General features: G+C 41.9%; 1 protein-coding gene across 2 annotated transcripts in view; it reads right to left on the bottom strand.

The window, feature by feature from the left end:
- GRAMD1B (GRAM domain containing 1B) overlaps nt 1-12,921 on the bottom strand; it is a gene marked incomplete at its 5' end in the record, with an annotated part of 100,089 nt that overhangs the window by 31,051 nt on the left and 56,117 nt on the right. For both annotated transcript variants that reach the window (XM_083368615.1, XM_083368616.1), the window contains 2 exons: nt 1,040-1,060; nt 9,105-9,315. In XM_083368615.1, coding sequence (XP_083224741.1) covers nt 1,040-1,060; nt 9,105-9,315 — 232 coding nt within the window. The remainder of the gene's footprint in view (nt 1-1,039; nt 1,061-9,104; nt 9,316-12,921) is intronic.

The raw sequence follows: 12,921 nt of genomic DNA on the forward strand, positions 1-12,921 counted from the left end.
GAGTTTGACCAATTTAATTCGCTTGCCACGCATACAAAGGGATGGACAGTCTATTTCTATGCTTTTCATGGCATACATAAGCCAAAGAATGCAGCAAATGGATAGTAAAAAAGAGGCTCCCAAAGGAGAATTAGTCCAGCACAAAAAACAGGTCTAAACACACAAAATGCAGAGAGCACATTTCAACTTAACAAACTGAAACACAGTTCCCTCGTGTTTGTGCCACAGCCCCTTTGCAGAGGAAACTGTCCGATAATCTGAACATTACCCCCTGTTTTGTACAAACCATGATTTAAAGTTCAGAAGAGCCCAAGTTATTCAACCAAAAATTAAAATTAAACGTTGCTCCAATATTTAAGGAAGAAGATCACACACGGGAGCAAAAGACTGGCTGGTGTCTTGGCTAAAATGTAAGACACTGCATGAAGTGATATCAACTAAAAATGTTTCTTTTATTTAGATCCAAAATGCTCCAGGTTTGGTTTGGTTTTTTTTCCTCCAGGAAATGAATCCAACCAGGCACCCAAAATACATTCAATTTATGCTTATGGAAAGTCAATCCAACAGCATTTCTACATAAACACCTTTAAATGTGTGAAGCAGAAAATGCAGGGACAAAAGGAAAGAGAATATTTAAAAAATGCATAAAATATAATATTCATTCCCTTCTGAACACACCCACATATTCTGGTCCTGATTTCCTGTCTAGGCTCAATAAAATTTGCTATACACTTGAATAAAATGGGCTCTCTAGAAAAAGAGACCATCTGACTCCTTTTGATGTTCTGCAAACACAGATACTAAGGATCTAACAGTCCCAAGGGGCTTTTTCCACGCCGAGGAATATCAGTGGTTCTTGTTAATCAAAAGCCAATATCCACGGCGACTCCAAAATCTCAAGACTCGTTTCATATCCTTCTTTTCATGCTGAAGCGTAAAATTGCAAAAGCTAATATCCTCCCAACCATCTTCCCTTCATGCAAGCAACGTGAATTTATTTTATTTTATTTTATTTTTAATAAAAAGCTGAAATACTTACATTGTACCAACTCTGGCTTTTCTGTAAAGAGAAAACAAAAATAGCAAATGAAAAAGAAGCAGTTAGTACGGAGGTCGCAGGACTAGGCAAAGGAAGAAGAATGAGAGGGGGGGGGGAATGACAACCATCTAAAACTTTGGAAAAGTCGTGCCAAGGGCTGGCTAGCAGCCCTGAAACTAGACACGGACGGAGAAACAAAATAGAACTTCACCGCTTCTAGAACGGACTTGTAGGCTTTTTAATCACAACTCGTTGGCCAAATCAGAACATTGTTTGTAAGCAGCAAATGACCCCGAGCTCTCACTCAGGAACATCATTTGTGCTCATAATTTCTTTCTAATCTGACAAATCCAAGCATGGATCAACTGGCTTTCATCGAGTTTTTACCTCAAATACCCCCCAAAAAAAAACCAATGTGGAACACACAAGGCCATAACTCAAGGCTAAAACTATGCCTTTCAGAGCTAGAACCTGCAGCTTCTGCAACACGCTAGAAGTTCAGACAAATTTGTTGTGCACCCTTGGAAAATGTGTCCCATTCCTACTCATTTCAGATATTAATTTAATTTACAGAAATGACATGGCCAATTATCTTACGTTTGTTTATCTTTTGGGGCTTTCAGTAAGGTATACAAGATATATAAATTGCAGGGAGTGGGTGCCCGTGAAGAGAACTTTTCAGATTTAATCTGGTTATCGGAACATGTCTGATGTTATGTTGTATAAAATCTTGGTTGTGTTTTGAGGATTTCCATCTGCAGTAGAATAAGTCTCAAATAAAGACAAGGCAGGCAAATCTGCACCACCCAATCTCTCTGTCTATGCCCAAATGGCATCTACTCATCAACTTCTTCAACTCTGTAATATAAGTAATTTTTATGTCTTTATGTTTCTTAAGGCATCATTGCTGCTACAGAGAAAAAGTCAACACGGACAACCAATTGGGATGGTCCACGTTTTCTGAAGTTATACCTCTGTGGTTTGGGCGAGTTTGGGAACACATGCTTTTCACGGTTAAGCCTACATTCACTCCTTAAGCAAACAATAGATACAAAGAGAGTTTCTTGGGCTGTTCAGATGTGAACAGCTTTAGCTATATCTCAGCTCAGTTTCTCCCAGCCTGAAACAAAGGATGATTCAGCCTTGCCAAAGGTGACAATCTTGAAAAAAGGAGGCAAATTCAGGATTAGGGATGGCTGAGAAAGCGAATCAAAATATAGTAGTAAGAAGGCAGCTGGAGCCATCAAACTTGCAAGCCAAAACCAATTTCCAACTCAGCTTTCAGACTAAAAGAGCTAAGATGATGCTTGGGTAGCTTCAGCATGGACTTCAGATGCTTGGATGAAATATGCCCTATTTGTTGATCAGTTCCAATCCTGGAACCGCCTTGGAGAAATATTCAGAAATGAAAGTGATCCAAATGATAGGCTTTACAGAATGTGCCCCATCCTTGTTATTCCAAAGGTTTTTGGCTCCCGGTTATTCTCATGTCTTTTAGAGTGTTAATTTTTGAGATTCCCTAAAGGTCTCTTTTGAGAGTTAATTTCCGAGATCTCTTTAAGAGTATTCAAGCACCGATGCCTCTGTGCAAACCAAAGTCCCTTCTGACTTTAGAGACTGCAGGTGGGAGAAACAAAACAAGGTGCATTTTCATGATGGCAAGTCTTTATGTGCAATATAATGGCTTCCCCTCCCTTGGGTGGATGGCAAATGTTCTCTCTCTGATGACACATACATCTTATTTGGTTTGGCCTTATCGGCTGCTTAATTGTAGCTAGAGATTTTACTGCCAGTTTTGGACTTGATTAGCAGGGAGGAGTTTTAATGGATTGTAACTTGTATGCAGACTCCCTACGAAGTCTCCTTCAAAGAACTACAATTTGTGTAGCTCTCTTTCAATCTGATTTAAATCCAGACCTTTTAATGTTTCTAAGTCCAAGGTCACCTCTAGAGAAGGCTAGCCACAGATATATATAAAAATAGAATAGAATAGAATAGAATAGAATAGAATAGAATAGAATAGAATAGAATAGAATAGAATAGAATAGAATAGAATAGAATAATAAAATAAAATAAGATAAAATAATAAAATAAAAAATAAAATAATAAAATAATAAAATAATAAAATAAAATAAAATAATAAAATAAAATAAAATAAAATAAAATAAAATAAAATAAAATAAAATAAAATAATAAAATGTAATAAAATCATAAAATAAATAAAATAAAATAAAATAAAATTTGTAAAGAATTTGAAATTTGTGTTCTGGAACAATGTTTACTAGAAAGTCCCTGGCACTGCAGGGACCCTAGGCTTTTTAAACCCAAGGTTGCTGTTTAAATTTTGCAACTTCTGCTGTTGTGTTTCTGATGCTGTCTTTTCACATCCTTGGCTATGGATCCAAATGAGTGAATGAATGAGTGAGTGAGTGAATGAATGAATGAATGATTTATTTATTTATTTATTTATTTATTTATTTATTTATTTATTTATTTATTAAATTGATACATCGCCCATCTCACTGCTGAGTAAACTCTGGGCAGCATGCAATAAAAGCAACAATTAAAACATTGAACATTAAAAGTTAACATGGGAGGACAGGGATAACCTCAAGAATATTTTATTGTTGCAGTGATTTATTTACTTATTTTGACATTTTTAAGGCCACCCAACGTAGTGTGACTCTGAGCAGCAGACAAGACAAACACACAGTAACAATAATCTAACTAATAAACAAATAACCAATATATAACTATGAGAGCTAAAACCTAAAATGGAAACCAAGCACAGAACATAACAAACCACTGGTGGCTACTACTTTTACCGAACATTTTTTTTTAAAAAAGGAACATAAACAAGAGGAAAAAATGCAGAACTTATAAAAAGGTAAAAGGGCTCGAGGTGGTGAACTGCAGGCAGGTAAATGACAAATCTACAGTATCATAAAGATGACTATCTTCTAATGTTATCGTTGGAAACTTATGATGCTGTAAAAGATGTCATATCCGTTTTCTTGACAGAATCCAAGGGTCTGTTTTGAATTTAAATGATAAATCCTTGATTAATCCAGTACACAGGGTTAATTAAAACAGAATGAGTCAATACTGAAAGCCTGGTTAGATGTCAAATTGGAATTTACATAAGCAGTATACCGAAGAGTTGTTGAAACTCTTTGGCAAGACTACACTGAAAAGGTAGAATATCTAAACATCTTCTTAACATGTATGATGATGTTTTTCTTTTTAGCCCATTCAAGAATACTGATGTATAGGAGAAGACAAAGATACGGCTAGCTAAAATTGTCAAGAACTTGAGTATCCTTCTTACAAAGAATGCCAATAGCCATTCAGAATTTTTAGTTGGGCAGCTGGATCAGTGCAAGACATAAAAGACAGGAAGGGCTGGGAACAGAACTGTGTTTCGAGCAAATTTGGAGAACCAAGTTCCAAGGGTCCCAGTGGAAAGCAGAGTGAGGAGTAGCAAGAATTGGAAGGGACCTGGGAGGTCTTCAAGTCCAACTCCCTGCTTGGAGAGGCTACACCAGGGGTGTCGCAACCTTAGCAACTTGAAAACTTGTGAATTTCAACTCCCAGAATTCTGGCTGGGGGAAGTCTACGTGTCTTCAGGTTGCCATAGTTGGACACCCCTTTCCTATACCATTCCAGATTAATGACTGCCTAGTCTCCTCTTGAAAACCTCCACAACTTCTGGAGGCAGGCCGTTCCACTGGTTAATTGTTCTCACTGTCAGGGAATTTCTCCTTAGTTCTAGGTTGCTTCTCTCTTTGGTTAGTTTCCATCCGTTGCTTCTTGTCCTACCCTTTTTCTGAGCAAAGATTCTCCCGGAGGCCTGCCCCTCCCACTAAGTTGGCATCTTTCTGAATCCATTCGAGCTTTTTGATTCAAGCAAGGAAAGGACAAAGGGGGGGCGGGGGGGAGGAAAATCAGGAAGGGCATATTGAGGAAAACAAGAGAGAGTCAAGTTCTTACTTTGATCAGGTTTAATCTGTCATACTGGGGGAAAAAGAAAAGAAAACCATGAAAACGTTAGAAAGAAAAGTAATATATAGATTTAAAGGTGGACAGGATAGATATTTGTGCACGAGGCTAAAAGCCAACATGTAGTAGAGAAAAGCTATAGGGACAGAGGAATAAAAGGAAAATAAATCCTACCAATGCCACACCGTTTTGCAGCATCTCTTAATGGTGAGTTTTCGTGGCTCTGAACTGCACAGGGCTTGACCAGCTATGTGTAACTGAACATATTCGTAAGGGTTATACAAGAAGTCCTTGACTTACGGCTGCAATTGAGCCCAAAATGTCTGTTGTTAAGTGAGACGCTTCTTCAGTGTGTGTTGCCCCATTTCATGAGCTTTCTTGCCGCGGTGCTGAAGCAAACCGTCGCACTTGTTTAAGTCTGTAACACGGTTTGGTTCAGTGAATCTGGCTTCCCCACTGATTTTGCTTGAGAAAAGGTTGCAAAAGGAGATCACGTGATCGCCAAGACAGAGCAACGGTCATGAACCGGTTGCCAAGCATCTCAGTTTGGGTCACATGATCATGGGGATGCTAAAAAGGTCTTAAGTGTGAAAAATGGTCATCAGTCACGTTTGAGTTGTACCCGTGTTTTGCCTTGGTTGAGACTATGAGTTTGTCACCTGATCAGGACCCTAGGATAGCAACTCAGTTAGTTTGCTTCAGCTCTCCATCTGTTTGCATCCCGAAGGGTCAGTTGAGCTTGTTGAGAACTGAAGCAATGCCAATGAGAACTTCCCATCTCAATCATCCAATAGGCAGAGGAGCAATGGATTCTGAGATCCAGGAACCTCAAGGAACGCAGAAGAGATTGATGCCTTAAAATTCCCAGGATCCAGCAATGTTTTACAAGGGCAGCCTCAGAGCAACCTATATCACCTGTTTGGACAAGGGCCAGTTTGGCAAATGCAAATAGCTGTGTCCGTTGTCCTCATGAAAAAGGGTGAGAGATCTTAGGAGTTGACTTGAAGGTCACAGATTCCTCCATTTCATTTGTTGGGGGGCCCTGATGGCTCCTTCAGTTCTGATAATCCCACTCTTAACATTTGGAGGGGCACATGAAAAAATGAACCCCTGAGGTGGGTCCTTGGTCAGGATTGAACTGTGAGGTCCTTGGTGCTCTCTGAGCTTGGTAGTTTCCTTGCAGACATTCTTGCAGTTGTGCAGAATGAAATGTCTACAAGGAAACAACCAAGCTCAGAGATCTCCAAGGTTCTCATCATTCAACCCTGAGCTACAGATCTTCTCGTCTATTGGAAACCCGGAGGGCTGTTCTTTTTCCTATCCTCCCCTTGGGTTCCTGGATCTCACCTGCAGGAGCTTCAAGGAACACCCCAAAGAAGGGCCTACAGAGGTCTGAGCTGCTTACAACCCTGGCAATGGCTTTAACTTTTAATTATAGTTCACCGCTGTGAACTATAATTCACCCCAGCATAAGTCCAAATGGGCTTGGCTCCACCAATAGGCCCTTACAACCCCCTGCGTGCCCCCAATGATTAATGCCAAAGTATGGGATTACTCTCTAAAAAGGATAATGTTTTCAGTTGACTCAAAAATATTTTCCTTGCATGTACATCAGGCACCGAGCCGTGGGGCCTGGGTTAAGTGAGGATACGGGTTGGTGTAAAAGTTACATCAAGCTTGCTTAGGATAGGAAAGGGCTCCCTCTGTCGGCAACACAGTGCCATGAGAGCCTGTAAATCTCATTAAAGAGAGGTCAATCATGAATGGTGAATGTACGTGTCCCAAGATAATGTTGCAGGATCCAATCTGAGTCAGTCATGGGGACCAAAGGTTTATTCTTCCAAGCTTTTGGACTTGTGCTGAAGCCCATCCTCAGGGAACTTCTCTCTCTCTCCAGAAAGCATGCACTGGGCTATTCTACGTGTTGTATATTTATATATGTATTTATAATGGCCGTGGTGGCGCAATGGTTAGAATTCAGCATAGCAGGCTAATTGCCCACTGCCAGGAGCTCGATCCTGACCAGCTCAAGGTTGACTCAGCCTTCCTTCCTGCCTTCCTTCCTTCCTTCCTTCCTTCCTTCCTTCCTTCCTTCCTTCCTTCCTTCCTTCCTTCCTTCCTTCTGGTGGCACAGTGGTTAGAATATAGTATTGCAGGCTAACTCTGCCCACTGCCAGGAGTTTGATCCTGATCAGCTCAAGGTTGACTCAGCCTTCCATCCTTCTAAGATCGATAAAATGAGGACCAAAAAGGCTGAGTCAACCTTGAGCCAGTCAGGTTTGAACTGCCGGCAATTGGCAGAATTAGTTTGCAATATTGCATTCCAACCACTGTGCTCATAGATCAAAATAATGAGTGCCTATACTCCTAGCACCATTTGGAAATCTATCCACTTGCCAGGAAAGGGGGGAAAAGCAACTGAGTGTCCTGGCGAACTACATATAGTGGTGAGGTCAATCTGGCTTCTGGTCAATGGGTATTTTGATCGACTGGCCATCTCAATCATATACAGCTGGTTTTTAGGTAAAGTCACAATCTTATTTAAATACTGCCAATGCGTTGCCTATGCCTGAACTTGCATATTGGGGGGGGGATAGATTAGAGGGTCATGTTCAAATGTCCCGGCAAAGAAATCCCTGAGATGCCTGCAGCTGAAAATAATCTTCCATTTTTCTAGGGTCCAATTTATTGGCTGCAAACAGGAAGGAACTGAACGGAGTAAAAGGAAAGCTGATTTTAGATAGGTGCTTAGTGGCAAAGAAAAAAAAAGGAAATAGGAAAAAAAACATGGAAGAAAGAGGTGGACGATTAAATTAAAACCTACACCTGAGAAGTAAACAAAACGAACAGCGTCAACAGCGTTTTATTAGTAAGGTAGAAAGACCTCTAGACTTCAACTCCCAGAATTCCCCAGCCAGTGGGGCTGTCTGGGCAATTCTGGGAGTTGAAGTCCACTAGTCTTAAAGTAGCCAAGGTTGGTATGCCTTCCTGTCCAAGAAACTTGAGTTTGGGGGCTTGGGTTTTTTTTTTGGGGGGGGGAGGTTTTGTTTTTGCCACTTTGAGCCCTCTAACTGGAAGTGAAAGGAATTTGAGGGGTGGGCTTCTCTTCTTCTTGAGCCTACAGAGAGAAATTCTACTTTTGCTAATTCTGTTTTCCCTTAGCAGGAAACGCTGTAATATCCCATTTTGTTTATTCAGGGTAGGCCTGTCTTTATTTTACAAAGCCTGATTGGCTAATGCCTGAAGATCCAGGGAACATGAGTGAAAAGAAGGAATGAGGAAATTTCAAAAGCTCGGTTTGTGAAATGTGAGACACATTTTTTTCCACCTATACCTAATTTACGGGCACGCATACCTGTAGGTGCTTGCCCATTTCATTCCTCCTGCTTAGAAACAACAACTGACTTGAATAGACTTTAATTACTCCTGTTACTTCTGGCTTCTATTGTCAGGATGGAAAAGGAGCTTTTGGTTTAAAATGGGGAACAAGCAATTTTGAAACCTCGAGGAACGATTCCAAAAATGGCTTCTTCCCCCAAGAAAATCCTGCTCTGTTGCAGAGGTTCTTAAGATTTGCCCAGAGGTTCATTCAGAGTTGAGTGCTTCCTTTTACAATGATTTATTGGATGATCCAGAACTTCTGGGACATCTTGTTAACAAGCTTAATATTCCTCCTATATTGGGTAGCTGACCCTGGTGTAGGAAGAGGTTCCAGCATTGCTTGTAAAAAAAAAAGAGAGAGAGAGAGAGAGAGAGGAGGGAGGAAAAAATTCAAAGTCCCATCCACCATCGAGGTTCATCTTAGAACTTGATAGCTACAGGATCTCCATCCAGATGTCAATGCCTAACATGAGAGTTGAGGGCAGATGTTTGGCACTTGGTACCACCATTGGCAAGCTAAACCTAGGAAAGCAGGTAGTCAACCAAGAGGTCTTTTTATCAGCAGACCTCAAAATCAAGATAAAGTGAGTCAGTGAAAAGGAGGCAAGCTCAGAACGAGAAAGGCCTGCTGGGAAAGGTGAACGAGAAGATAAAAGAGCACTCAACCCTGAACAAGTCAACTCACCTTAGAATTCTTGGTGCCCCCACGACCGGATTGAGAGGAACAGCTTCGCTGCACGCCTTGCTCTGGCGTGGAAGGAGATTTGTCAGAAGAATGATCTGACCCCTTCTCCACCATGGTGTCTCCTTGGGGGTCCTGTGGCGTGGGAGACTGGGAGCGTTTGCGCAGGACTGGGGAGCAAGCGGGAGTACTGCGGTTCGAGTTACTGGCAGTGCTGGGGAGAAGAAAGAGACAACATCAAGTGAAAAACCCATCAGGGGATGTTGGCTGAGCCGGCCACACTGTGTAGCAAGTGAAGACATTTGACGTGGAGACTACATATCCCTGTAGTCCCAATCCTCTAAAATCTTTCTTTCCAGAGGAAACATCCGTCCTTTCTATGTTTCCTCAAAAGGGATGCAAGTCACCAAAATGCAGAGCCTGGGGTGGAATCAAGTCTGATAGAGCAACTAGGTTGCAGCTGAAACAGCTTCATGGAAGTTTGCTTTTTCTTTCATTTGATCTACTCTAAACCAAGGGTCCACGGACCCGTACCAGTCCACAGCCCATTGCAACAGGCAAATGGGCAAAGCTCCATCTGAGTAAGTGACGGGCTTGCGCATGAATACATCCCCTCCACCCTGCCTCCAATGCCAATCCGTGGAGCCGGAAAAGTTGGGGATTGCTGCTCTAAACCATTTCAATTTTATGCCACTTGGGGGGCGGGAAATTAAGAGAGAAATAACATGTTCAATAAATGGGCATCACTTTGTTTTCCAAAATAAATATTTAGTGTATACGTAGATCTAAAGATCACCTATTACCTGGCTCAAATGATCCCACTGCAGATATGTGTCGTGAAGGACTATCTCTATGGAGAAGGTACTAATGTGGAAAGAACGAGAAGAAGGGGACAACCAGGAGCAGGGGAGATGGACTCCAGAGTATCCATGATTAACCACCCATTGGGACACCAGAAGGACCAAGTTAGGAGGCAGATCATCAAGGAGAAAAACTATCTATGTGGTTGCTAAAGGTTGACACTGACTTGATGAGACACCATCAGGCCATAAGAGATTTATACATCTGTGCAGTTCATTGGCATCTCTTTACAAATGGCAAAGTGGCCAAATACATTCTCAAGCAAAAAATGCAAACATCTAAAATGTACATATTTACATTTCACCAAACGCCAGAGAGAAAATTAGTTGAAACTGGGCCCCACTGAAATTGATAAACATAAACAAGGCCATAGTTTCGATTTCGTTGAATTCAACCCAAGCCCAACCCATGAACTTCCGATATTGTTATAGCTATTATATCAAGATCCATGACTTTGTATTTGGAAAGTTGCTGGAAGCAACCCAGAGTTCATGATTCCCACTTAAGACGTCCCATCTTGCTGTTAACAGAGGAAGCAGAATTAAATGTCTTTAGAGGACAATTTGCTGTCCTTCTCAACAACTCTCCATTGCGGACTTCCAAAACTTTTGCTGTTTCTGCTCAGTCCCAGTGTTTTTCTGGACTCAGACCAGGAACAAGCATGGCAAATGTCTTCTATGGTTTCCATAGTAACCAGGGCTTGTTGCAAAAGGACCAGGAATCCACGCTTGCAATGACAAAACAACTTGACCCACTTTGGAAATAATAATAATAATAATAATAATAATAATAATAATAATAATAATAATAATAATAATGATGATAATAATGATGATGATGATGATGATGATGATGATGATGATAATAATGCTTTATGAAACTAACTGGTCAGTGGAAATCAGAATCTCCCTCTAAGCCTTCTAGAGACGTTGCTGCAACTACATACCAGCCATGCAACAAGTAGTTGAAGAGAACTTTCAACAAAAGGGTTGAAAAAGTAATATCTTAAAATTGTGTTTGTGCCCGTGCACAAGCACATGTGCAGGAGATACAAATATTTCCATCCATTTTGATTATCGGGGGAAGCTTATAATTAGTCCTGTTGAACTAATTTTGAGATATCAACATTGTCTACCAAGAAATTCCTCCAGCAAAGATTCCCACATTCAGAGGGTTCGAAGTAATGTTCTTTGGAAATTTTCTGGGTTTTAATTCCAAGGTTCGGTCAACTATTCTAAATTCAACTAAAGCAAGCAATTCAGTTATTTCCAAATTATCACCAAACACTCCCATGCAAAGAAAACTTACTTTCTTCTACTACATTATGACATCAGTGGCTAGCCAGGACATGAGACCAACCTACATCCTAGGATTATAGACATTAGAAACAAACTTAGTTCCTTTCATGTCCTACCCTGTGGAATGAGAAAAGTGTGACAACTTCTTGGGTCTTTGGAGACTAGCGTTCTAATTCTGAACAATCTTAACTTTAATTTCTTTTTTATAAAGTCTTAACTGTTAAGTCTTCTAATGATTGTTGCCGCCGTTCTCCAAATGCTGTCCTGTAAGTGTGGTGCCCAAAACAGGACAATGTACTCAAAGGAGGAGCCGTCCCTACGCAATCTAAAGTTGGATTCCGTCTTCTTGCAGTCCACGAACTGCTCCAGTTATAGCATTTGTCATTTTTATATGGGCTTTACTGTTTCATTCCGCATGGAATGTGGAGCGATTCAGTGTCTGCACACGCAATAATCGGCTTTTAGGGAAGGTGTTAAAAGGGCAACCCAATGACTGAGAAAAGCTCTAGCATGTGTGAATTCCCTCAGAAGCTAAAGTGATGAAGAGAGGAAACTTCCCTAGACAGGATTATGTAGAACAAATAATCTTGAGACATTCTGCCTTGACGCTTATTTAGTACAGATTTTTTAAAAATATTTACCTTCTCAAGTAGACCAAATGGTCTTCCTCCCTCCCTCCTTCCTCTGGCCTTCCCTCACTCACTCACTCCTCCCCCTTCTCCCCTTCCTCCCTTTGGCCATCCTTCCTCTCCCTTTTCTCCTTCATCCTTTTCACCTTCCTTTCTTCCTTTTTTTTCCTTCCTTCCTTCCTCTCTCCCTGATTTACTGTCGCTATTGACAGCCACAGTGCATAATAGGCAAATCAAGTCTGTGTTCCCATGATTTATTTTTTTTCTCAGTCTGTTTTCAGCCGATGCAGGACTGAACTCGACTGGCATCTTCCTTTGAGGCAGCCTGAAGGACACTCCGTCCCATCTCGACAGGGACCCTGTACAGCAGACATGTCAAACACAAGGCCCGGGGGCCGGATCCGGCCCGCAAAGTGGTTTCACGCGGCCCACGAAGCCATCCTGGAAACAGTGAGGGAACGGCCCCCACTGCCTTGGCCCTGGCCCAGAGACCCTCCTTCTGCCAGAGACCCTCAGATCTGTCCCACTCCTGCCCAGGCCCCCATAGGCACCCTTGATGCGAATGATGTAGAGCTGGCCACACCCACCCACTAGGCCATATGCACTCTAACCACGCCCACCCAGTAGGCCACACCCACCCAGGCCACACCCACCCAGGCCACACCCACCCGGCCCCCTGAGGGCAACCGCAATGCTGATGCGGCCCTCCATGAAATTGAGTTTGACACCCCTGCTGTACAGGAAGGAGAAGAGAGGACGAGAGACAAAGGAGCTGTCCTTCTCAGAGACAGAAGATCTCGGGAGCTTCTGAGACCTTGGCAAGCTATGACTAATAGAAGACGTGGAGCATCAGCCCTGACCAAGATGGGTTAAATCCTGGTCTCCTATCAGGCACCCCTTTCCTTCTCCGTGGGCTTCCTTCCCTCTCTCTTCCAGGCCTCCTCCATGTTCCCGTCCTACCCGCCAAGCGCAATGCCATTTCAGCTGGTTGTCCAACCCTAGATGGGTGTGAGTTAATTTGCATGCACTTGT

The sequence above is a fragment of the Vipera ursinii genome, assembly GCF_947247035.1.
Source record: "Vipera ursinii genome assembly, chromosome: 8".
In the NCBI taxonomy this organism is placed as follows: domain Eukaryota; kingdom Metazoa; phylum Chordata; class Lepidosauria; order Squamata; family Viperidae; genus Vipera; species Vipera ursinii.